Source organism: Pelophylax lessonae, assembly GCF_965119305.1.
Source record: "Pelophylax lessonae genome assembly, chromosome: 5".
Taxonomy (NCBI): domain Eukaryota; kingdom Metazoa; phylum Chordata; class Amphibia; order Anura; family Ranidae; genus Pelophylax; species Pelophylax lessonae.
In genome coordinates, this window is record NC_138772.1 from 485,822,600 (window position 1) to 485,847,476 (window position 24,877).

General features: G+C 43.0%; 1 protein-coding gene across 2 annotated transcripts in view; it reads right to left on the reverse strand.

Annotated features, from left to right (window-relative positions):
- Positions 1 to 5,294: 5,294 nt before the first annotated feature.
- RNF19A (ring finger protein 19A, RBR E3 ubiquitin protein ligase) overlaps positions 5,295 to 24,877 on the reverse strand; it is a 158,827-nt gene continuing 139,244 nt past the window's right edge. For both annotated transcript variants that reach the window (XM_082257564.1, XM_082257565.1), the window contains exons 7-11: positions 22,061 to 22,175; positions 20,978 to 21,139; positions 16,753 to 16,966; positions 10,118 to 10,261; positions 5,295 to 7,372 (exon numbers count right to left, since the gene is read on the reverse strand). In XM_082257564.1, coding sequence (XP_082113690.1) covers positions 6,703 to 7,372; positions 10,118 to 10,261; positions 16,753 to 16,966; positions 20,978 to 21,139; positions 22,061 to 22,175 — 1,305 coding nt within the window. In that variant the 3' untranslated portion in view covers positions 5,295 to 6,702. The remainder of the gene's footprint in view (positions 7,373 to 10,117; positions 10,262 to 16,752; positions 16,967 to 20,977; positions 21,140 to 22,060; positions 22,176 to 24,877) is intronic.

The window sequence follows — 24,877 nt, forward strand, 5'->3', positions numbered from 1 at the left end:
CCCCCCTCCCTCAGTACACATCACCCCTCCACTAAGTTTAAACCCTCTGTCCCTCAGTCCAGACCCCCTCCCTCAGTACACACACACCTCTCCACTAAGTATAGACCCCCAGTCCAGGCCCCCCCTCCAATACGTATAGCGGGACAGCCCCTGAGAGATGAGGATCAGTGCCACTGGTGCGGTGTCACCCCTCTGGCTGGTGTCACCCTGGTGCAGCACCCCTCTAGTTGCATTACTGTGCACACCCTTAAGCATTAGTCCTTTAATTTTATTAATGCCCTGGGGTTTTCTTAGGCTTTTCCCATTTTGCCAGACCTTACAGTATCAACCTTACTTCCAGCCTGTTTTACATCTAAGCCTTGGTTCACACCGCTGTGATTTCTTATGCGACTTTCCCATGTGTGACACAAAGTCACATGACAAGTCAAAACATATTCATTTCAATGGGTGCCATCTTAATTGCTGCGACTCAAGTCACAGCGACAAAAAAAAAAAAAAAATACCTCCTGCATTACTTTACTGCATCTTCCTTGCGACACGGGTGCCACAGACTGCGATGTTAAAATCACTAAAGTCGCAAGTTGTTTCTTTGTCTGATCTTTGTGACTGTAGAGGGTTTTGTAAGTTCAGTGATATGTTTCACACCCTGTATTGTTACGATTGGCCAAAGCTGCAAAACATGAAGGTTGCTGGAAAGTCGCATTGAAGTTGCATCAAGTTGTAAGCAAGTCGCAATGTGAACCAAGCCTAAGACTAGGGCTTCACAAACTGGTAATTATCATTGCTACTTTAGAGACCTTACTACTTGTTGGCAGTAATCTCTTCAGGAACACATTGATTTCAGTCTGCTGCAAATGAACAGATTACCAACCAATTTATTTTTATTTTTTTAAGTTTGGTCTAGAGGTGGGGAGACTCGGATTTTGTACCCCTTCCATGGAGATTTCCCTTCATCCGAGAGGTATGCCTGCACTGCACAGACAGCGACTGGTTCCTCTTCCTCAAGCATTTCTTAAACAAGTTACAGCGGGAGTCTCATCCAGCCTGGCCAAGGCTTTCCCAACTTCTCCGGGGCCTTAGAACGGTCTCAGTTGGCGGACATTTTAAATTTAGTAAATTATCATATGTATTACACTATGAGCTCTTTGCGGGTGGGTTTTCTCTTTTCCTTTGGTTTTTTTTTCCACATAACTCTGGAGCTCCCCCCTCTGGTCATCTGGCAGCATTGAAACTCTCTGTAGCTCTTTTGAGATACCTAGATACATAATCTTACACATGACCACTCAGTATTGACTTTTATGGTATTGTGTGTATCTAGCCCATTATTTATATACCACATGAATTGTGATCATATTTAACCGTTTGGGTTGAGCGCCTTGTTCATCGTTTTCTTCCCCATAAGAGAGACCTGCCCTTCGCTCCACCATTGCAAGGTGGCTTAGACAGCTCATCATTTAAAGTGGAACTTCACTTTTCCAATCACCATTGATTATTTTTAACCCTCATAGATTTGTTATTAGATAGGAAAGTAGATCATATTTACTTGTTTTAAACTTTTTTTTACATTTCTAAGTTACTTCCTACTCCTGCCTAGGCAAATGATGTCGTACATCCCAGGGGTCCTAGAGAGGAAGAGAGGTTTCCTCAGCCAAGCACTCTCTCCTGCATGCATGAGCTAAGGTCAGATGGATTTCAGAAAGTAAATGCTACATGAATTATCATTTGCCCTTAACTCAAGATGGCCACAGCCAGAAATGCTAGGGGGGTGATTTCTCAACAATATAAAGCATGAAGACAGGGATAGATGGGGGAGTTTGATTTGAACATTAAAAATGAATTAAATAGTGTTTTGGTTTCTTGTTTTTATTTTTATGGAGTTCATTTAATGACACAGGTCCCAATCCTCTGTGGTTACTTCTCCTATTACTTTTGCAAAAAACTGCAGCATGATGGGAGTGGTTAGACCGGCTGATTAGCACTTTTAGTTTGCCAGTGTCCAAGTCTCCTGTAGGTGGCAGTATAACCCAGCATCTCCATTAAAGTGGAGCTCCATGTTCTTTTTAAAAAATTAAAAGCGGGCAGCTACAAAAACTGAAGCTGCTGACTTTTAATAAACACTTACCTGTCTCCGGATACAGCACTGTGCTCACCTGAGGGGGCGCCGGTGATCATCTCCTGTCCCTGATGCCGACATCTTAACTGTAAACACCTGGTTGTGACAGCTTGTGGCTTCACAACCGGGTGCTCACTGCGCATGTGCAAGTCGTGCTGCACGTTGTTAACGGCCCCACAGTCTTCTGGGTGTACTATGTTAAAGACGTGGGGGGGGGGGGGGGGACGGGACTTCTGTATGGAAGTGGGAGCAGGTACTTGTCAAAACCAAAACCATGTACTGGTTCCCCCCTCCCCAAAAGATTGCCAAATGTCAAAGAGGAGGGGGAGGAGGCCCTATAGCGGAGCTTTCCCTTTGAGTTCGGCTTTAATGCACACCAAGAAAAGGGTTAAAAATTCAGTTCTTGAAATAAGAATATGGAATCCTCCTAGTGAAGATGAGAAATCTGGATTGTTATGCTATCAATAGTAATCTTTTGCAACCATTCAGATTAATGTTGGCTACACTCATGGAAAATTTCAACCAGCACTTGATAGTAGCAATCAGAAGAATCAAGGCAACCTATAACCAACCCTTCAGATCATTTATCTATACGTTATTAGATGTGGTTGGTGTGTAGGTTGCATTCATCTTTTTGTCTGTTTTTAACAAAGGCTGGTGGATATTGCTTGAAAATTTCCTCAGTAGGCACAAAATACTTTTTAACCACTTGCCGACCGGGCCATACCTGGACAGCTACAGTTAGGTTGGCTAGTTCTGGGAGGGTGTACAGGGACATCCTCCCAGAATCGCACGCCCCCTGGGGGGCATCACGGATCGTGGTAAAGGGCAAATGACAGCAGCAACCGATGGGTGCATGTCCGGTTTAGTTCTCTCCTCTCGCGTTGTACACAGCGATCAGTACAGCATGCGAGGAGAGAAACTGCAGCACCACTTCCCCTGCCTTTTCCATGTCTCATTCATGCCACATCTGTGCCCACTTGTGCACCATCAGTGCTCATCCATGCCACGTTAGTGTTCATCTGCCACATCCATGCCACTATGGTGCCTCACAAAAGTGTAATGGGTAGCCAGAAAAATTGGATTTTTGTACTTACCGTAAAATCCATTTCTCTGAGTTTGACGGACACAGAGCTCCATAAACTAGTGGGTTATATTGCCTCCTCTAGGAATAGGACTAGGCAGAACAAAAAAACACCTGTCTACGCCAATGGGCCATCCTCAGCTGGTATATCACCCCCCCCCCCCGATTTAGTTAATCAGTTTAGTAGCAAGCAGTATTAGAAGTATCATAACTCCAAAGAGGGGTGGATGCTGTGCCCGTTGATGAACTCAGAGAAATGGATTTTGCAGTAAATACAAAAATCCCATTTTCTCTTTTGTTCATCGTCAGACACAGAGCTCCATAAATCATAACTACTGGGACGTCCAAAAGCAGTGCCAAAAGGATAAATGAGGGGTGGGGAATAGAGGGATCCGGCTGGCCCTCTGTTCAGACGATGCATGCTGCTGTTTATCAATACTACAGGCTCTTCCAGATTAACAATTCACTTGTTAAACCAAGAGAAACACCAGGGCTGAGGCAAAGACTGGCCGCAATGTCGAACCAGCCATAGTAAACATGCTGCGTGCCACAGCCTCAGCTTTCCTTTCGCAGCCTCAGTTTTCCTGTCAGCCGGGTCCTTAAAGGAAGGGGATTCCTCTACTGGGATCATGGTAGCTTTGTTCTATCTGGAAACAGGAGGGTCCACAACTGGTGGACTAGTCCACTTTTTTAAAAGTGACTCCTCAAAAGGGTAACGTACAGCAAAACGTTTGGGGACCACAAAGGGTAATTTTGGTTGTTCCCATTCCTTACAGGAAGACCTTTCAAAATAAGGCACATAAGGAAACAGCTTTGGACTGAGAGGACTTGTGTACAACCAGATAGCCCATGCATGGATTGAAATTTGGCCAGTCCCTGCTGAACCAAATTTCAATCATGTATGGCCGGCTTAAGGAAATATTTCATTTGAGCCAGTTTGGCACAAACATATTTAAAGTGATAGCAAAGCTGGAGTTTCAGGCTTTAACATTAGCAAACTGGAATTGAATGGAACACATCCCTTGTAATAGAAATAAACAGGACAGGTCCTCTTGATTTCTTTATTGTGAGATCTGGGGTAAAATAGACCTCAGATCACACATTTAAAATTAAAAGCAGAAAAGAAAAAAAAAAGTCCTTTTACATTTACACAAAAAAAAAAAAAAAAAGAAAGGCCCTTTAAGGCCAAAAGGGGGAAGTGACATCAGACGCCGCTGCGGTCCTCCAGGGGCGGCTGGGCGCATCTCTCCCGCTGCCCATTAATCTGATCCTGTGGCAAATCCGTGGCCGGGACCACTTATCTGAAAGAGCATCGATGTATAAAAATATACCAGGGTTTTGGTAGCTAGCTGCTGCCATAACCACAGTAACGACACTATATATATATATATATATGCAGTGGGCGGTCTGGAAGTGGTTAATAGCTTTATTAAAGTTTGCTGCAGAAAAAGGGAGTTGGCCTGTATGACCAGTCCTCTGAATCTCCCCTGCAATCTACTGAATTCAGGCAACTGTGACTGCTGGACTTTAAGTGGTGCTGCCAAGAAGTAACCGCATCCAATAGGATGTGATCACTCTTCAGGTGGAAAACTTACCACTGGCCAGGTGATGCTTGCATGGCCACCCACGGCTCGAATGCCATCTGATTCCACCAGAAATATCTGAAATTTGAGCCATCTATAACCAGGTTGGTGTACCTATTGGACTGTATAGTCTAACATCAGGGATCCTCAAACTACGGCCCTCCAGCTGTTGTGGAACTACACATCCCATGAGGCATTGTAAAACTCTGACATTCACAGACATGACTAGGCATGATGGGAATTGTAGTTCCTGAACAACTGGAGGGCCATAGTTTGAAGATCCTTGGCACTGATGTAACAGGACAGTGGAGGTGAGACTACAAAAATGGAGGTGGTTAGTACAGTGCCTATTTGACTGTGACTGCAACTGGCCTGTAAGCTAGGAATGGTTTTAGATTTTTTCCCCCATAACTTCTTCCAGGATGAGTTCAATGCCTACACTACAGAACCAGCTACACCAAAGACTCTTCTGCATTAACGTTCTGTATGTTTCAGACAGACAGGAGACCATGGGTGCTCAGCACAGACACATTTATTCAGGTATGCTTTGTACACGCATATTTTGAAGCAAAATAAAACAAATATACAAATACATTAACAAGCGTTGTCAATTGTAACTGGCACTAGTGTTATAAGCGGATCAAACTGGTGAGTAGAATCACGGTATTGGACTGCAGCACAAGGCAAAACATTGTAGAACCACCCAGTAGCACCGTCTTGGCAATACTTATAAGAAACAACACCAGCGCTGTTTCTATACTGACACCGGCTTTGCATTGTCGAAGTGAACTACATTGCACAGATGAACAGTACGGACACTCTGACCACCACATGGACTGTTAGACTCGTTCTGGTGGGTGGAGCAGCTGTGGCGGCCATGTTGTTCCACATCCCCCCCATGTACTGTTACAATGAGTGTGCTCAGTCCCTGAACTCTGCTTCAATTTGCGGTTTTCCATGTCACATGTGTCTATACAATTCCTCTAAAGCCTGAGTGAGTCTTTGGTAGGTAAATACATTTTTTTTTTTATTAATTACATACATTTGTTTTCTCTTAATTATCTACCACAGTCTTCGATAGGCCTGGGGTGCGTAATCAAATCCCAGGTGGCCATAGAGGACTATAAAGGAAAAAAAAATATTAATAAAATTCCCATACGACCAGGCACTTAACACCCAGTCTTTGCTGAAGGCACCAAAACCATCAACAGAGGGTGGTCTGCTCCCTAACAAAGGTGACGCTGCCCTTCATTACCTCAGAGTGACTGGTTTCACTAGTGTCATGTGGGCGCCATTTTGTGTTCTGTATCGTTAATCGATGACAGGAAAGGAAACAAAAAAAAAAAAAAGGAAATTTTTCATACTTCTAGTTAAAATGTACCAGTCACTATTTGTGCAAAAAATAAAGAAAATAAATTATTATAAAAATGAAAAAAAAAAAACCTTTGCTAAAAGCATGAGTTTAACGTTAATGCAAAAGTTCTATCTGCAAAACTAAAACTTTCCTCAACCTGTAAAACCTGGAATGAACTTTAACCCAGAATAACTAGTGACTGATTCTAACCCTGTTTATTGAAACTTGAACAGCAAATTCCTTTCAAAACAATTTCTGACATGCAGTCAAAAAGTCTCCTCCGCTTTGAACATAACCTGGCCAACTGTTGGGCGACAAAAGTCTGCAGACGCTCGTAGCAAAACACTTAAAGTCGGGGAAACCGTCACCTTCTTCAGGAATGGCGGCTTTAAGCCACAAACGTGCCATTTTCGGTTTAGATTTTAACAACGAACATTAAAACGGGAAGGCTTTCCGTCCTTTTTATTAATGTGCGTTTTCCCCGAGCGGTTACCCGGCCTTTTAGCAAAGCTTTCAATGTGAGCAGAACTGGTTAGTGGTAGAGAGTAGAGCTGCAGCAATAGAAGGCCTATATATCAGTCTGGATTGCACAGTTTCCTTCTGTATTTGGATCACTTTCTCTGTCCGTCTTTTGTTCCTCCCCCAAGGAGTTTGGTATGCTCTGGCTGACTCCTTCCTCTGCTATATAACTCAGCTGTGGGACGTCCGTGCACGGTACGGGGATGGTAATGGAAACGCCACTTGGCTGGGGGGAATTCTCTAGCCGGTCATTTTCCACTTCGGGGAGCGGGCTGACAGTCACAAAGCGAGTGTGGTACTCGTTGGAACCGTGGCTGCAAGAGGTTTTCATGCTCTCCATGTCAGAGCAGCTGAACTCTGAGAAATGGCTGGAGTGAGAGTCTGCCACAGACGGTAAGCTGTCACTGAGTGAAGGAGAGTCACATTCACTGGAATGGGTGCTTTGCTGCTCCAAGAGTTGAGCATCCATGTCCTCCCTTGTCTCGTTTATTTTGGTGCTGCTCTTCTTTCTCAGCTTGCCTTTGCATTTTTTGCTGGCTGTTGTATCTTTGGACCACTTGGTGGCGCTGCATTTGCTCTCAGCTTGGCAGGCTGCGGATCCGCTCACGTTACTGCGACTGAGTGCGCTGCCGTCATCGACACTGCTGCTGCCACTGTTGTGCCTGAATTTGGCTGGTTTAGACTCGATGTCCACTTGTACTTCCATGCTGTTACCTTCCCTGCAATACATTAACAGTTTTTGTCAAACAGCAGGCTTAAAGAATAAGTCTGGTCAATACTTTAATTTTCTATTTTTTTAAAGATTGTAGAAAAATTAGAACCTTTGACGGGACTTCATTGCTCTGTGTGTTCCCACTAGACAGATCCAACCTTATTATTTCACTTGAGCACCACTGTCACCAGAGCAGAAAATCTTCCAGTGGGGATCCTTTATATCATGACAAGAGGTGGTATTTCTCCTCATTTAGGGAAGATTTCCACTTAATTTCTGGTGGGTTCTCAGAGACAGGAAATTAGGAAAATCTCCCCGATGGGGGACACAGAGCAGAGAAACCCTTCCAAACAAAGTCAGGTTTATTACATGAGACTGTCAACAAATTCCTCTAAACCAGTTGGATCAGGTACCGGTTATCAAAGTCACTTGGTGCACATACAGTGGGTATAGAAAATAATGACGTTTTGCCACTATGCAGCACGAAATGAAGACGGACAGTTTTTATTTTATCTAGCTGTATTTACTTATAACATCCAAGTGAAAGATACAAAACCAACATGAAAAAATTCAAAAACAGAATCACTGAGTTGGAAAAAGGATCACCCCCTCCTAAAAAAAAAAAAAAAGACTAAACTCATTCAGGTGTAGCGAATCACCTTCTCAAAGGCACACAAAGTCACCTGACTTTAAACTGTGATGAGCTGTGGTCATTTTGAGGAGTTTAGCATGAAAAGAGCTTTCCTGAAGCATTTCAGTCCCTGATAGTGCAACTGAAGCAAGCAATCAACTATGGGCGGCAAGGCACTGTCAAAAAGGTCTCTGGGATAAAGTTGTGGACAGGCACAAGTCAGGAGCTGGATACAAAAAATATCAAAGGCTTTATCAATGCCTAGAAGCACAGTATTAATAAGTGGAAGGTATTTGATACAACACAGACCCCAAGCCCCCCCCCCCCCCCCCCCAATCAAAAAAACTGGATGAAAGAGCCAGGAGGAAACTGGTCAGAGAGATTACCAAGAGGCCTACAGCAACTCTGAAGCAGTTGCAGAAGTTTATGACAGAGTGGCCATTCTAATCATGTGACAATAACACATTCTCCACAAATGTGGCTTGTATGGGAGGGTTGCAAGAAAAAAGACACTCCTCAAGAAAGGCCACATGAAGTCACAACTGAGCTTTGCCAAAATGCACCTTCAAGATTCTGAGGCCACATGATAAAAGGTATTATGGTCAGAGGAGACTAAAATTTAATGATTCGGCCTCAACACCAAATGATGTCTGGTGGAAATCCAATACCATCCAAATAACACCATTCCTACAGTAAAGCATGGAGGTGACAACATCCTGTTATGGGGATGTTTCTCTGCAGCAGGTACTGGAGCACTTGTCAGGATAGAAGGAAAAATGGATCAGGGAAAATACAAATTCTTGAGGAAAATCTGCTGCCTTCTGTCAGAAAGAAAAAAAACAACAACAGACCAAAGGCTGTAATTAAAGAAAAAGATGGTTCAACAAAATACTGACATAAGAGGGGTGATCCTTTTTCCAAATCAGTGATTCTGTTTTTTAATTTTTCTTTTATTCTGACATGTTGGTGTTCTATCTTTCACTTGGATGTTATAAGGTGCACTGAGTAAATAGAGCTCGATAAAACAAAAACCGGTGTGTCTTCATTTCAGACTGCAAAGCAACAAAATGTGATCATCTTAAAGAGGAAGTAAACCCTCCTCTGACACTTTTACCTATAGGTAAGCCTATGATAAGGCTTACCTATAGGTACTGTAAATATCTCCTAAACATGTAAATATCTCCTAAACATGTACCGTTTAGGAGATATTTACCTTACATGCAGCCAGTGACGTCACTGGCGCATGTGCTCTGAAGGAACGGCCGCTGGTGCCGTTTCTTCAGAGCCACGTGCCCTGACCGTCGGCTCCCGCGCGTGTGCGCGGGAGTGACGTCACCGCGGCTCCGGCCAATCAGATGGCCGGATGCCGCGATCCTGGAAGACGGGCAACTGGACATGTCGCCCATCATACAGGTGAGCGGGCGGCACGGCGGGGGCTCGTTCTTAGGCAAGTATTTCATAATGAGCTAGTATGCGATGCATACTAGCTCATTATAAGTTTCTCTTTCAGGTTACAGCAAAAAAAAAAAAAAAAAAAAAAAATTTCGAGGGTTTACAACCTCTTTAAGGGGGTGGGGGAGAATTTTCTTTACCCATTGTAGTTAAACTGTGTAGATCTCACCATTATGTATTTATTAGATAAATGCTGTTAACATGAGGAATAACAATAAGGCCCCATCCACACTTTGGTTAGCAGGAATGCACGTTTCTGCGCGTTTCTATGCGTCGTGCATAGGGCAGCCCGTTTACTTGAACAGGCTGCCCTATGCACAACAAACACATCAAAGAACTTATGTACCGAATTTTGGCACTGAGCCAGGTGAGTTTGGTGATGCGCGGCAAAATTGCACTTCGTTTGGGGTGCATTTAAGAGATAATGGCACCTCAAGAACGTTATGTCATGTTTCTGAAAACATTGGCAGGAACACGCAATTCTGCACACATTTTCAGAGTGGTCAAATGTGAACGCAGTTTAAGATGGGGCAACTCTGTACAATATGATGATTTACAAAATGGCTCCTTTCGTTGTGAACCATCTTCGTGTCCGTCATATCAGCTGTTTGTAAAGTGTCATAAGCAAACTATTAGCACTTTCAACGGAAACGCCATCTATGAAAGTACCTGTCCAGCGGGATGTAGGAATTCAGAATGGATCCAGCCATGGCTTTGGTGCTTGCATTGTCACTGACTGTTCCTAAACTCACAGTGCCGGATTCTCCGCTCAGACTGTATCTCTCCTTCTGAATGTCGGCCTGGACTTCCAGCCTGCAGAGAGGGAGACAAACATTAGACTTTATGCGTGTGTGCGCAATGCCTCCAGCCACTGAATAAAACTGGTCAATGTACCATTGAGAATTACAATATAACTGGCAGTTATTGAAAACAACCTCACAATTCGCTTTTTTAGGATACACAATGAGCCAACATGGACTAAAAAGTCAAATCTTAGTGATAGGGTAGGAAATCCATTAAAAATACAATACAAAAAATTCCCCACACTCTCCAGCTGGTCAGGTTAGAGATTTTTGCCACCAACCCACTTTAGCAAAACACCCAATGTGTGCTCAACAACGCTATATTATGTGAGCTCCCAACTATTGAAAACACTTTATAGATGATGATTGAGAAATATATATCTCAGTGCATACATTAAGAACAGCCATACACTTCTGTGCATTCCAATTGTGCCTGGGATGTGTGGATTTTATGATAAATATTATGTGGCTGGGATTTCTCCTGGCTCTGCATTAAAGAAATCTGAGCCCTGCATTATATAAAGGGAGTAGAGAATAAATCTATAATGCAGCCTCCACATATCGCTTAAATACATTTTTATTGTTAAGGTATGGAAAACATCTAGGAAGGGCTCCCTTCATGGAAATGGACATGTGTGCTGTGCAGCAAGGTCTAATCACCCAAGACCACTATCCAGGTCCCTCGTTAGTGCAGTCTACAGGTATGGGGACCGATAATTTAGCACTGCAGATATGGCTACATCAACCGGTCCCCAACAGTCCCCTCATGCTGAAATTATTGCTCTTCTGGATCCTGAGAGGTCCCTGCCACTGTGACAGCCAATGTGAAGATTCCATTTCACACAGGCAGTAACGTGCTCACCTGAAGAAGAGCCCTGACTCATGTAAAAGAGGTTTGCGATTACTCCTGACTGCAGCATAACATGCCCACCGTGTAAGTTATTTTCTACTTGAAGGGGGTGGGAGGGGCTTAATGTTTTGGGGTTCATTCAGGCTTTAAGACTTGCGTTTACAATATAATGCATGGGGTCCTGGCTCTTGGGCAGGAATTTCACTATTAAATGTTTTAACTTCAGACAGGTTCATTGTAATCTGGTCTGCATCACTTATCTTCAAAGCATTCCAGGACAGCATTAATCCTGATAAGGTCTCCTACTTGTAAACGACATATTCAAACACCTCAACTAGTTACAGTGCCTTGCGAAAGTATTCGGCCCCCTTGAACTTTGGGACCTTTTGCCACATTTCAGGCTTCAAACATAAAGATATAAAACTGTAATTTTTTGTGAAGAACAAGTGGGACACAATCATGAAGTGGAATGAAATTTATTGGATATTTCAAACTTTGTTAACAAATAAAAAACTGAAAAATTGGGCGTGCAAAGTTATTCAGCCCCTTTACTTTCAGTGCAGCAAACTCTCTCCAGAAGTTCAGTGATGATCTCTGAATTATCCAATGTTGACCTAAATGACTAATGATAAATAGAATCCACCTGTGTGTAATCAAGTCTCCGTATAAATGCACCTGCACTGTGATAGTCTCAGAGGTCCATTTAAAGCGCAGAGAGCATCATGAAGAACAAGGAACACACCATGCAGGTCCGAGATACTGTTGTGGAAAAGTTTAAAGCTGGATTTGGATACAAAAAGATTTCCCAAGCTTTAAACATCCCAAGGAGCACTGTGCAAGCGATAATATTGAAATGGAAGGAGTATCAGACCACAGCATATCTACGAAGACCTGGCCGTCCCTCTAAACTTTCCGCTCATACAAGGAGAAGACTGATCAGAGATGCAGCCAAGAGGCCCATGATCACTCTGGATGAACTGCAGAGATCTACAGCTGAGGTGGGAGACTCTGTCCATAGGACAACAATCAATCATATACTACACAAATCTGGCCTTTATGGAAGAGTGGCAAGAAGAAAGCCATTTCTTAAAGATATCCATAAAAAGTGTCGTTTAAAGTTTGCCACAAGCCACCTGGGAGACACACCAAACATGTGGAAGAAGGGGCTCTGGTCAGATGAAACCAAAATCAAACTTTTTGGCAACAATGCAAAACGTTATGTTTGGCGTAAAAGCAACAGAGCTCATCACCCTGAACACACCATCCCCACTGTCAAACATGGTGGTGGCAGCATCATGGTTTGGGCCTGCTTTTCTTCAGCAGGGACAGGGAAGATGGTTAAAATTGATGGGAAGATGGATGGAGCCAAATACAGGACCATTCTGGAAGAAAACCTGATGGAGTCTGCAAAAGACCTGAGACTGGGACGGAGGTTGGTCTTCCAACAAGACAATGATCCAAAACATAAAGCAAAATCTACAATGGAATTGTTCACAAATAAACATATCCAGGTGTTAGAATGGCCAAGTCAAAGTCCAGACCTGAATCCAATCGAGAATCTGTGGAAAGAACTGAAAACTGTTCACAAACGCTCTCCATCCAACCTCACTGAGCTCGAGCTATTTTGCAAGGAGGAATGGGCAAAAATTTCAGTCTCTCGATGTGCAAAACTGATAGAGACATACCCCAAGCGACTTACAGCTGTAATCGCAGCAAAAGGTGGCGCTAAAAAGTATTAGCTTAAGGGGGCTGAATAATTTTGCACACCCAATTTTTCAGTTTTCTATCTGTTAAAAAAGTTTAAAATATCCAATAAATTTCGTTCCACTTCATGATTGTGTCCCACTTGTTGTTGACTCTTCACAAAAAAGTTATAAGGTGGGGTGGTTGCCATTTGTTTGTACTGTTGGTTAATTGGTGAGAGGACGCACTGGATACCTTCGCTGCCATTGTGATATTGCTGGGTGTCGAGTGCAGCCTTGTACTTTTAAAGAGGGGTAGTAACCTCTAGGCATACCTGCCCTTAATCTATCCATTATTATATATGTGTTCCAACATTGGGGGCTGTCAAAATCGATAGCGTTAGGACCCAAGTACACTAGGGTGCCATTAAGTGGCCCTGCAGCTTACGCATATATTTGCAAATGTGTGCAAACTAAACCCTTTATTTTTATGTGAACTGTTAGACAGGACAATTCGGTTTATTGCAGGCTGGTCGGTAAGCAAACTATTAATTTTTCTTGGTTGTTTTTTTGACATGCGTCGCCCTTCCATGTACTCCTTGCTGTAAAAGCCAGTTATAGGTTGGAGTAGTTGCCATTTGTTTGTACAGTTGTATAGTTATGTATGCAAACCACAGATCTGTGGAAAGTTCCAAAAAAAGAGACCGGAGCCTTCTACAAATATTTTAAAGATATAAAAATTGTATAACCTACTTTTAAAACTGTCCCATTCTAAACCCAGACAAGACGACTATAACCCTCTATGAATGTTTAACATCTTTCCCAAAGTCTTCCCCCTCTGTGTAGCACACAGTAATAATGACTTGTCAATTAAGTGACAAGAATACTGCCTGCAGCAATTTGCTGTAATCAATCAGATTTCAGCTTTATAACCCTAGCGTTATCAGAAAAGGAAATTCGATTGGCTGTTCTGGGTGAAAGTACTTTGTACACTTTGTTATTAAAGTGCATGTTGTCAATTACTGATTCTCCAGAAAGACTCCACTCTTGTGCCAGCTACTTGGGGAACATCCAAAAGGACAATGTGCTTGTTAGTCCCCATTCACACTAGCGCGACTTGTCAGGCGACTTGGTTGCCTGACAAGTCGCGGTGGGTCGCCTGCCATTGATTAGCACAGGACCCATTCTAATAGGAGCGACACAAGTCGCTCCGAGTTAGAAAAAGGGTCCTGTACTACTTTGGAGTGACCTGGGAGCGACTTGCATTGACTACCATTATGTGAAGTCCCTTTACAGGTCGCCCCTCGAAGTCGGATTGCGCCAGTCTGAATGGGCTGTTATACGTAACCTCGCTCAAAGATTTGGGGTTAGGCCCTATGCCATTAATGTGTCACTAAACCCAATATCAAAAATAATATTATATTTGATACCTTCTGTAGTCATCTTTTTCCCCTTCTAAAGGCAATATTGGACAGCAACTCCTGAATACATTTAGAATCTGCTCTGCTCCTTAGTGAGGGTGGCTACCATTTCTCTACAAGGTTCCACTTTTTTGCAGGAGCACAAACACCTCCCTAAGTAAGCTCCCATATGTACTCATTATACATGCCGATGCAGCCCATTCCAGACAAAGAAATCCAGCCTGAACAAATGAAAATAGACATGCATGCGCAGTAGTTTCAGCAGGTGCATTAATTGATGGAGCTCTAGGAGAATAGGGCACATGGCCCCAGTATACAAGCACTGCTCATGCCCAATAAAGCGGAAGTGAAGGGTAAGGAGCCTACTTGGGGGAGGGGGGGTGCACAGACAGATCCTTTATGAGCCCAAAAAACTATATAAAATGAATTTAGGGATTTTAGGAGAAGGCTGGGGTGTTGTACTGTGTGCTGGATGAAGATGTTATTTTTAGAATGAGCATTTAATGACACTAACTTGGCAGAGCTTCTGTGAAATCTTCAATCTGCCCATTATCTGTGGATCTCCAGCATTACGGGAACATAGCAGTCTGACTGCAGTATAATTAGTACATCGGTCACTTCTACAACAACAAACCATTTTCCTGTTCATCTGAACACTCGCTTCTCACATTTAATCTAGAACTATAGTCAGACCATTTAGTGATCCTGCTAGATCACTTAGTACTGGCTCCTTTTGCAGGTATAGCCATGTAAAACATTATAAACAACTGCCTATACTGTAAATTCCAGTAAAGCACTGTCTCACCCTGCTCTGTACATGCTCAGTTGCTCTCTATTTTTCAGAACTGCGTCAAAAAGGTAAAGGCCAGTCTGCTGACAGCCTAAAGATTTACTACGGTACTACTGGGGCTCTGTAGCAAAATGGCGGCCTCCAGCAAGAAGCAGCAGGACCAATGCTGGAGGCAATTTACAGCACACACTCATTTTGGTAGCATAACTATTAATGTGGAACGTATGTGCTTTGCTTAAGAACTTTAATTTTTATCAAGTTGTTATAGGTAAAGTTCAGCTGGATCAAAATTTGTTCAGTTCAGCAGGGATCAGATGAATTTGAATCCATGTATGGACATCGTGGCATTACACAAGTCAATTTATCAATCATGTATACAACCAGTCTGTTGGGCTTTTCCTGAATGAATAGAAAACGCTCCCTGCCGAAAGAACACAATAGCACTGCAGGAGGCATTCACCCATCAACTTTGTTTGTGGTGATAGGGAAATCTAGCAACTTTTTCCTTCTACCCGTGGTGGAAGGTAAGAAAATTGCATTATCTATGGTCTGTCTTAGGCCAGCCATTCACTGAGCCAATTTCTTTCCTGCAACCAACACAGATAGTGTTGATGCAAGAATCCCTTCTGCCGAGCCCTTTCCTGCTCCTGGAAGAGCAGCTGCTAGCGACAATTGCAGGTAAAACCGGGCATGCTGTTTGTACCCAAATTGAATGGTACACGGTTTGAATCTTGGCCGTGTATAGCCTGTCTTAGCAAATCTTCCTTTTCATCAGAGATCTCCAGTCAATTCAATGAGAATTGCAGCTAATAGCATGTTCTCATGAAACAATGCAAATGTGCTAGATCTAATACTTTGTAATGTATGTGATATTAAAATTGTATTGAAAACTAAACTGCAAGGTGATATCAGATGAAATAAAAAGTAGGAAATTATTTGTTGTCCGTAGCCTTAAAACAAACCTCATCCGTAATGACAGCAGGAGATGCAAGTCCAGGGTTACAAGTGTCTCTCATGCAAGCAACCGGAACCCTGATTTGATGCTGGTGAGTGATAGATCGCATTATCATTGGGTCATTCCTTTAGCTAAACTCTTAGAAATGAGTACAGAAGCCTCACTTACTACCAACCAACAGGAAGGGAATTGTAAACGGTGGGAGAGGTTGAGGTACAGCTCTTTTAGAGCATGAATATCAGTATTCGGGGGTCCACCTTCTGACTGGTTTCATGCCACCTATGTATAGTCTTTTTCATTTCTTCTATGCGGCTAGGCTTATCTATATTTTCCTTGAATGACACATTGTGGGAATAGTTGTACATAAAAAGAAAAATTGTATATATTTGTATTGACTGAAACAAGAACTGTAATGATTTTATATTGTTTATTTTGCTTTTTTTTTTTTAATGTAATTTGTCTTTGAGGCAATATTTGTTTGTACCACATCCAGAGAGGGTGTTTTTTTTTTTCCAGTGTTAGAGTTTTGGTGTTAATTTGAAGAAGCACGTGGATGATTTATTCAACTGGATCATTTCACAAATTCTTTATGGACATCTGGTGTCTTGAAGAGTTTTATTCATTTATTTAGGATTTGCAGCCTTTTTATATATCAAAGATAAATGCTTCCAATAAATCTTTAGCTAACACAGAAGACAGTTTGTATAGAAAACTCAACAAATATCTAGTAACAGAAGCAAAACGCTTTATTTTTCTTAGTTGTCCACAAGCAGCAGGTGTGAGGAAGATGAACTGTACTTTACCGATTAAAACAATTGACCATGGCGCTTCCTGAAAGGCTGCCAGTGATGCTGGCACCGGCCAATGCCATGGTACTGGCGGTTTCGCTCAGGTTGTCCCGGATTGCACCGATCCGATCCATGTGACTTCCGCTGGCACTCAAGCTGCCTGTCATTCCTCCTACGCTTCCTTCCCCGATACTGGGGTTGTGACGAGCCTCAGCTACAGACGTGGCATCTAAAAAAAAAAAACAGACTGTATTAAAGCAAAGTATAGGACACTCTAATGCTGCAGAGACTGGCTCTGCCATCTCATCTGCAATGTCCACATGGAACAGAAACTGCCATCAATTATGTGGATGGACAGCACAGCTTACATGATGTTGCATCATGGGTGAGATTTTCTAGCTCAACAAAGGCATACTGGTAAGGAGTGACCACACAAAAGCCTACATTTTATTTAAAGTGTATTTCCACCTTTGCATTCAGCCCAATAAAAGGTTGTGTGTTCCTTTTCATGCAGCATACGGAAAAACTATTTTTAAGAAAATATTACTTGCCTTTCTGGCTGTTCATTTGGAGCAGGATTATACATATTACTTCAAACTATACTCAACAAATTCAAAGTGCGATTAGAGGGATAAACCGAGGGAAAGTGCATTACCATTCAACGCATCACCAAAGCTAGCATTCAACTGATAATAGAGATCTCCCAGCACAGTACACAAAGGGTTAATAATGACATACATATGTCCCCATCCCCCCTACTTAACATTACACAGCAGAGGAAATATAGGCAATACTTTTAGGCCTCTTTCCCACAGGTGGAATCCATTTGCGTTTAGCAGGAGATCGGTCTGCTGATCCCCCACTGAGTATAGCAGATGACAGGTCTGTGTCCACTCCACTTATGCAGAGCAGACACAGACACAGTCCGCCCTACTCTATGGGCAGTAGAGTGTACACTTCAGCATGTGACTGATCTCAAACAGTAATAGTATGCATTTTGGTAATGTACTGTAGTTGGGTTAGATGAAATGATTACGTTTGTGTGCAGTTACCACTTCCAACCACAAGGTGGGGGAAGAGTGTGCTTGCACCGTGCAGCGTCCAGGGAGTTGGAGGGGAAATGATCACCGCACACATTTTTCTGAGATGGAATGAAGGAAATACCGCTTGGCTTACACCAACAGGATGGAGAAACTGACCACAGGACACTTTGTGGAGTTTCCCTACCAGCAAAGTAAACAGTCTGAGTGGAAAGAACACAGCTCAGGTCGATGAACAGTCTTGCTTTTTTCAAATGTTCGATATTGACGTTTTTGTCTATTTCTTTTTTTTGTATGTACAAAATGTACAAATGCTTTTTTGCTTAATAAAAAAGATTTGATTAACAAAAAAACTTTGTGTATTACCTATGCTCAGCAGTCCTATGGCATGGGACAGCAGACTGGGGTCTGTCTGCCAGGTTGTGCAATCTGAGTTTATACCAAGGGGTATCGTCATCAATACGCTATCTGGCTAACTCCATAGTTGGTATAGGGTGTGCATGGTGAGAGGAAGCTTACATTACAGGGTACAAATTACACCCTTTATAGGCTCACTCATACCTGGGGGTATACAGTATTTTCAGCCTTCACCTGCCTTTATTTATATTTTTTTTCCACCGTTACAGGCAGATCAAGCTGATCAGGACAGTTACACAGTTTGGGATAAACTATTATACTGACAGGAGTACTTACAATTTTGCACCTATATTCACATAGTTTAAAAGGAGAAGTATTGCCAAATTTCGGGATCCACCCTAATGCCTGATTGGCAGCTGGCTCAGCCTCTCAGTGCACTGCGGAGAGCCTGAGCCAGTTCTCCTGCCCCCTCCACAGTCCGGCGCTGCAGTGAGCACTGGATGGGTAGAGCAGAGAGCCGGTGGCGGACAGTCACTGCTCTGTGCTCAGAGTGGACCTGAGAACTAAGCGATCAGTGGTCTTTGATCGCTCAGTTCTCGGTGCACAGCCAGCAGTGGATAGCTGCAGCTTGGATTAGTGCTGCAGCCATCTAGGGGAGTATGAATGTTTGTTATTTTAAGTGGAATGTCCCTCTCCCAAACAACACTGACTATTTTAAATCCTTATTCTGCTAGCATTAGTAAATATATAGGAAAGTAGATCATTTTTTGCATTTCTTTAGTTACTTCCTGGTTTCCATGCCAAGGCAAATGATGTCATGCATCCCAGGAGTCTTCAGGAGGGGAGGAGGGGTTTTCTCAGTTAAGCACACCCTCTTGCCAGCATGGCTGAGCTAAGGGCAGATGGATTTCAAGAAAGTAAATGCTACGCCGTGAATCATACTGCCCCTACCTAAGATGGTCACAGCCAGAAATGCTAGAGGGTATTTTTCTAAGTTGTTTCTCAGCAAAAGAAAAAAGCATAGAGACATGGATGGATTGGGGGGGGGGGGTTGGATGGATTGGGGGGGGGGGGGGGGGGTTGGTTGGTTGGTTTGAATGTAAAAAAATAATCAAAAAGCATTTTTGGTTTGTGGTGCTCAGATAATATATCCCACACTTCTCTCTTAAAAAATCCCCCCCCCCCCAAAAAAAAAAAATGTTTTAACTGCTTCAAAAAGTACTAAACTGAATGAGCCTTTAAATTTGTTTGCCATTCACTACATGTCCATCTAATGTTACCCTGTCCCTGGAGGGGCAACACTGATAGAGGATCTCAGTGCAGAACAAACGTTGTCACCCCATAACAGGAAGTAGAAAATAAACAGATCTACTCTTCTGCACGTCATAACTGATTATGTTTTTGTTTTAAGCATAGAAATGAAAAGACAACAGTTAACCAGCGGCCTTCTGACACAAGGATATCAAAGTGTGCTAATCTACCAATTTAACTGCAGCCTAAACGGACAGCTGCCATACAGAAGACATACGCAGCAATTACCCACTCATCAAATCTCTAAACTTTCTGCATGGATATGGGGACTTTAAAATATAACTTTGTGAATGTCATAAGTAACAATTATGGGATAGAAAGCAACTCTTTTTTTGCACTGGTTTGTGTTCACATGTATACATAACAGCAGGAAGTTCTAGTGCAATAAAGTCACATTACACAGCTCCCTAGAAGTTGTAGTTGCAGCATTTTTTATCTGGGTGGGGGGACTCCGCCTTATGAAAGCTCGCGTGGCAGGCAGGATTCTAATCTTTCCTTATAAGGAAGGAGATAGACAGGGCGACACAGTGAGCAGCCAAGCAATTTCCAGCAGTACATCAGAGCTGCAATACATTAGAACCACCAGCAGGGGATGCCAGATTTCCTCATTGACGTTTGACAATACATCATACAGCACATTGTGGGTCCTACAAGCTAGAGCAGTGTTTCTCAACTCCAGTCCTGAGGGCACACTAACAGGCCAGACTTTATGTATTACCTTGGGGAGATGCAGACTAAAATACTGCAATCACTGAGCAGCAAATTATATCACCTGTGATGTATTTCAGTTTTCTTGCAAACCTGGCCTGTTAGTGGGCCCTGAGGACAGGAGTTGAGAAACCCTGAGCTAGAGGGCTGTGTGATAAAATGCAGCATGTTTAAAATGTAACTCTAGGATTTCTTTTTTGAAACAGGATAATTAAAATCAGTAAATGATTAGTATCCTTAGCTCGCTAAACAAATAACCCATGGAAGGAATTACACACGGTGCCATATTTACAGAGCTGCGACTGACAATTCGGCTATTGTACAGTGAAGGGATGTTATTATTCACTCTCTCCTACCTTTCTTCCCATCCATTCACAAAAAGCATTGTATTCTTTACACAAAAAACATGGCTTTCCGTGAATGGACAAGGGGAGAAGAGGGGCAGATTACGCTGACCGACCCTGAATCCATCCACCCCATCACATGGCATTCTACCCACCCAACAGAATTATACAATTTCCAGGACATATAAACATCACAGAATAAAGAAAGGAAAAAAAAAAAAAAAAAGAGAGGAAGACCGGTCCTATACTTGGTTAAAGAGAAATCCCTCTGCCCAGACAGAGGAGCAAACATCCGCCATGCAATGTTATCTCAGGCTCCTGACTTTAGTTCTGGCCAGTTCTCATTAATGTCATTGTCTGTTTTGAATTGAGCAATAAGCGAGTCGCATGCTGATGCGAGATTTAAAATCGCATCTTTTAAAAAGACAGAAAAAATATACTAAGAGCTTTAAAAACAGATTCTAGATTCACAGCTCTCACCTGCAGCAGTGTTCACTCCACCGACATTGATGTCATTTTCATCATCAAATTCAATACGGACACCTTTACCATTACCGGCTGACACGCCGCACCCTCCACTCCGGCACAGTGATATGGGAACTACACCGTAAACATAGGCTAGCATAATGGGGACACCGATACCTTCAGGGTAAAGTAAAGGAATACATTAGCAGACATTCTTCTTTGCTTTGGAGGGAACATTGCGGCTTCATATCAGTTCATGTTCTCCTGAGCTTACAATCTAAAGTCCCCAAGGTTGGCCATACAAATTACAGAGTATACAAAGCCTTTAGGTCTACCAACAACTGTTTGTAGAAGCAAGTGCCTGCCTGACTTTATACAAACCAAATGGATTATTTTAGGTTATTACACAGCTTTGCCAATTCTAAAAGGAGATTGTAAAATCAGATTTTAATATTTATGGCTAAATAACATTTTACACCATTGAAACGCAGTCCGGAAGCTTTTCTGCATGTCCGTTTTTGATGCAGTCCAGTGCTTTTTTGCCCCTTTTTTTAACCTTAAATTGGGACATGTGTATTCCAGTGCATTTTTGGTGCATTTAGGTGTGTTTTTTATGCATTTTACTGCGCTCCAGTACTCTCCAGCGAAGAAAAAAAAATGCAGCATGTTCTACTTTTCTCTTTCTAGAACTGACAGCGTTGGTGTGAACAATGTAATTGCAAACCATATAACCTACTATTCATGCGTTTTTGAAGCAGAAAAAAAAAAAAACACTGGACTGCATGTGGTGTGAACTGGCCCTTACACCAACAACCACCACATATCAGACAGAAGTAAAGTAGGGAAATACCAGGGAGGACTTCTGTCAGGATGTAAATGCCATCTGTGTCCCCACCGCAGAGATGATCTTATTACCGGTTTGGTCACCAGATGTGGAACTGTAGTGCAATGCCCCTAACGGGTGGCTATAGGAACTTGACAGAGATCAGAGTTTCCCTGTTCTACCCAGACCAAAAAACATTTTTGTCTAGAAATGGACAGTATGGAGAATAAGCGCATTAATAAAAGATCCTTAAAGTGGTTTTGAAGTTCACCCACCTACAGTTACAGCAGCAACAACTGGAGAAACGATGACGGATAAGGTGACGCCACCCGCTATTGCCAGGTTCCTCTTGTGCTTTGAAATATCTTTACCTTCATAACGGTTATGAATCTGGGGAGAAGATACAAGATATCAGTATTAGATAAACGTAACACAAAGACTTTATATGTCATTATATGAGCTGTTCCGTAAGCTACATCCTACTCATATGGCTCATTAGCAACGTCTGAAAAAAACATTCTGATTATTTCAAAACTGTCAGCCAACCATCAAAATAGAATCCAACAGCCACCACCTCCACTTATCCAGCTATGAATAGTCTCTATAGGCCACTAAGACTAAGTCAATCAACTTGGGTACAACAAGCCTGTCAGATTTTAATCACTGTGTTCCTGCCACGAGAACAAAATGGCTCAGCGGGAACGACCCCCCATCATTCCCAGCTGTTAGAGCGGCTAGAAATAATCGCATGTAAAATTCGGCAGGCTGGTTGTACCCAAGTTGATCATTCAGCCTGCCTATACAGGGTTCAACTCTTGTCCGATTCCTGCCTAACCAGCTGAGAATTAACATCTATGCCCAGCTTAACTGTGCTCAATGCTGCCCAAACAGGACCTGGAAGTTGGTTGGTGCAAACATACTCAACGGCTCACATTCTGGCAAATTCAGCAGTAGTTGGGCAAAATTCAAGCTGTGTATGGCTAGTTGAATTGCAGTCCTTTACTGAATGAATAAACACACTACATCATTCTGAAGAGTATCTGCTCAGATCTGCTTGTAGGCAGGTGCAGTCCGTATTCTCCACTGCAGGTGCCGCTCAACTGAAGTAGCGATGGAAACTGGGTTTCTCTATGATTTCCTCGGTCACTCAGGGCAGTGATCTGATTGGATGCTCATGCCCCATGTGACCCTGGTGTCCATTTCGGATCAGAGTCTATTTATAACTCTGACCCTTGAATTTGCATGCTTTATGCGAGTAGCTAGTGTAGGGACAGGTTCCCCATCTGTCAGAGACAGTGCTGAGCGATAGTAAAAAGGTTCCAGTGGAGTAGGGGGGAGAGCAGGTACTATGTCTATCTTCTCAGGAAGCTTCCCTTTTGGGTGGACCGGTCGGACCGCACGCTGCTGCTCATGGCAGATGCTGTTGGCATCCTTTAGTCTTCAGACTGTTGTCTCTCAGCTACACAGTTGTAAGTGGCTCCAGATGGGTGAGCTTCCCCACCGGGCCTGTTTGTACTGGTTGAACTATTTTTATAATAACTTTTTCTTTGAAAATCAGGACTGTGTGTGCTTACTACCCGCCACACCACGCTGTACCTACCCAACTGACTGCTGTGTAATGTCTTTAGACTTTATCGGATCTCCTACACTCATCAACTTCTTTCTTCTTTTTATTAGAAAAGGATTTGTAAAACTGTTTGGACAAACAGCACCAATGTGGTATAGCTAAACTTTTATAGCTGCATATAAAGAGGTTAGAATTTGAGACAGTACAGAAGGCAAAGCCACTCCTTGATTCTTACTCAACAGGTACTAAGCGATCTACAACTGCACGAGGAAACAACTGAAGATAAAGATTTCCCAACACAGGGTGGATTTCATTACAAATTAACACCCATTGATTGAGCCTTTAGCATCAGAACTAAAGTCCTTCTCACACTGACTGCATCTTTAAATGGCCCTTATAGTCCAAAATAAACACATCAGGCCACAAAGTCCCTGCCAGGTTCTTAATTATATTTTAACTGCTACAACCATGAACAAATATAATATCATTGCTGCCTAAAGTAAAGTCACCACCATGGCCTGGTCATAGCTGGCTCTATGGCGGGCTTAGGAGGTGCACTAGAAGCTAGAACAATCAGTGGTAAGATTCTTGCCATTATCTCATTATCAAATTGGGCAACTCAATGGCTAAAATAGAAGAGCAACATGGTCTTGAGAAAACGGAATTTTTGTAAAATCTTACCTGTAAAATTCCTTTCTCTGAGTCCTCCGACAGTCGCCGCCTCTTCATATTCGTCACATATGGGGTATTAGACTTTGCTCCGAAGGAGTAGCTAGGCAACAGAATATGTTAACATTAAAGCTTTTAACATATCCCACCCTCAAGGGGTGGTCCCCTCAGTCAATACCCTCCTACTTCCTGCAACCATATCTCAGTTTTAGTGGAATAGCAGTAGAGTATACAACCAAACCCCAAAAGAGGGGCGGGGGCGGCGACTGTCGGAGGACTCAGAGAAAGGAATTTTACAGGTAAGATTTTACAAAAATTCCGTTTTCTCTTACGTCCTCCGACAGTCGCCGCCTCTTCATATTCGTCACATATGGGGACGTCCCAAAGCAGTGCAAACATGAGGGGTGGGAAACGCATTCGCGCCGAAAAGGCAACGCAGTCTCCGCATCAAAGAAAGGAACCTTACCAAAGGAAGGCAACCAGCTGGGCAACAGGAAAAACAAGTGCTCAACAGGAGCAACAACCCAGGAAAAGACAAAAAACCAGGGGATACAAAACTTATCCCAACAGCCAGAGGTCCCCAACAAGGGACCCTAGGGAATTGCCGCACTAAGAACCTTGCGGCCAAAGGAAGCATCCGCCGATGGCTGAACATCTACTTTGTAGAATCTTGTGAACGTGTGTACGGTCGACCAGGTCGCCGCCTTACACACCTGGGCTACAGAAGCCCCATGACGACAGGCCCAAGACGTACTCAAAGATCTAGTAGAGTGCGCCTTCACAGGTACAGGGGGAACCTTCCCCTGCAAGGCATAGGCCTGTTCAATGGTCTGCCTGATCCATTTGGCGATGGTAG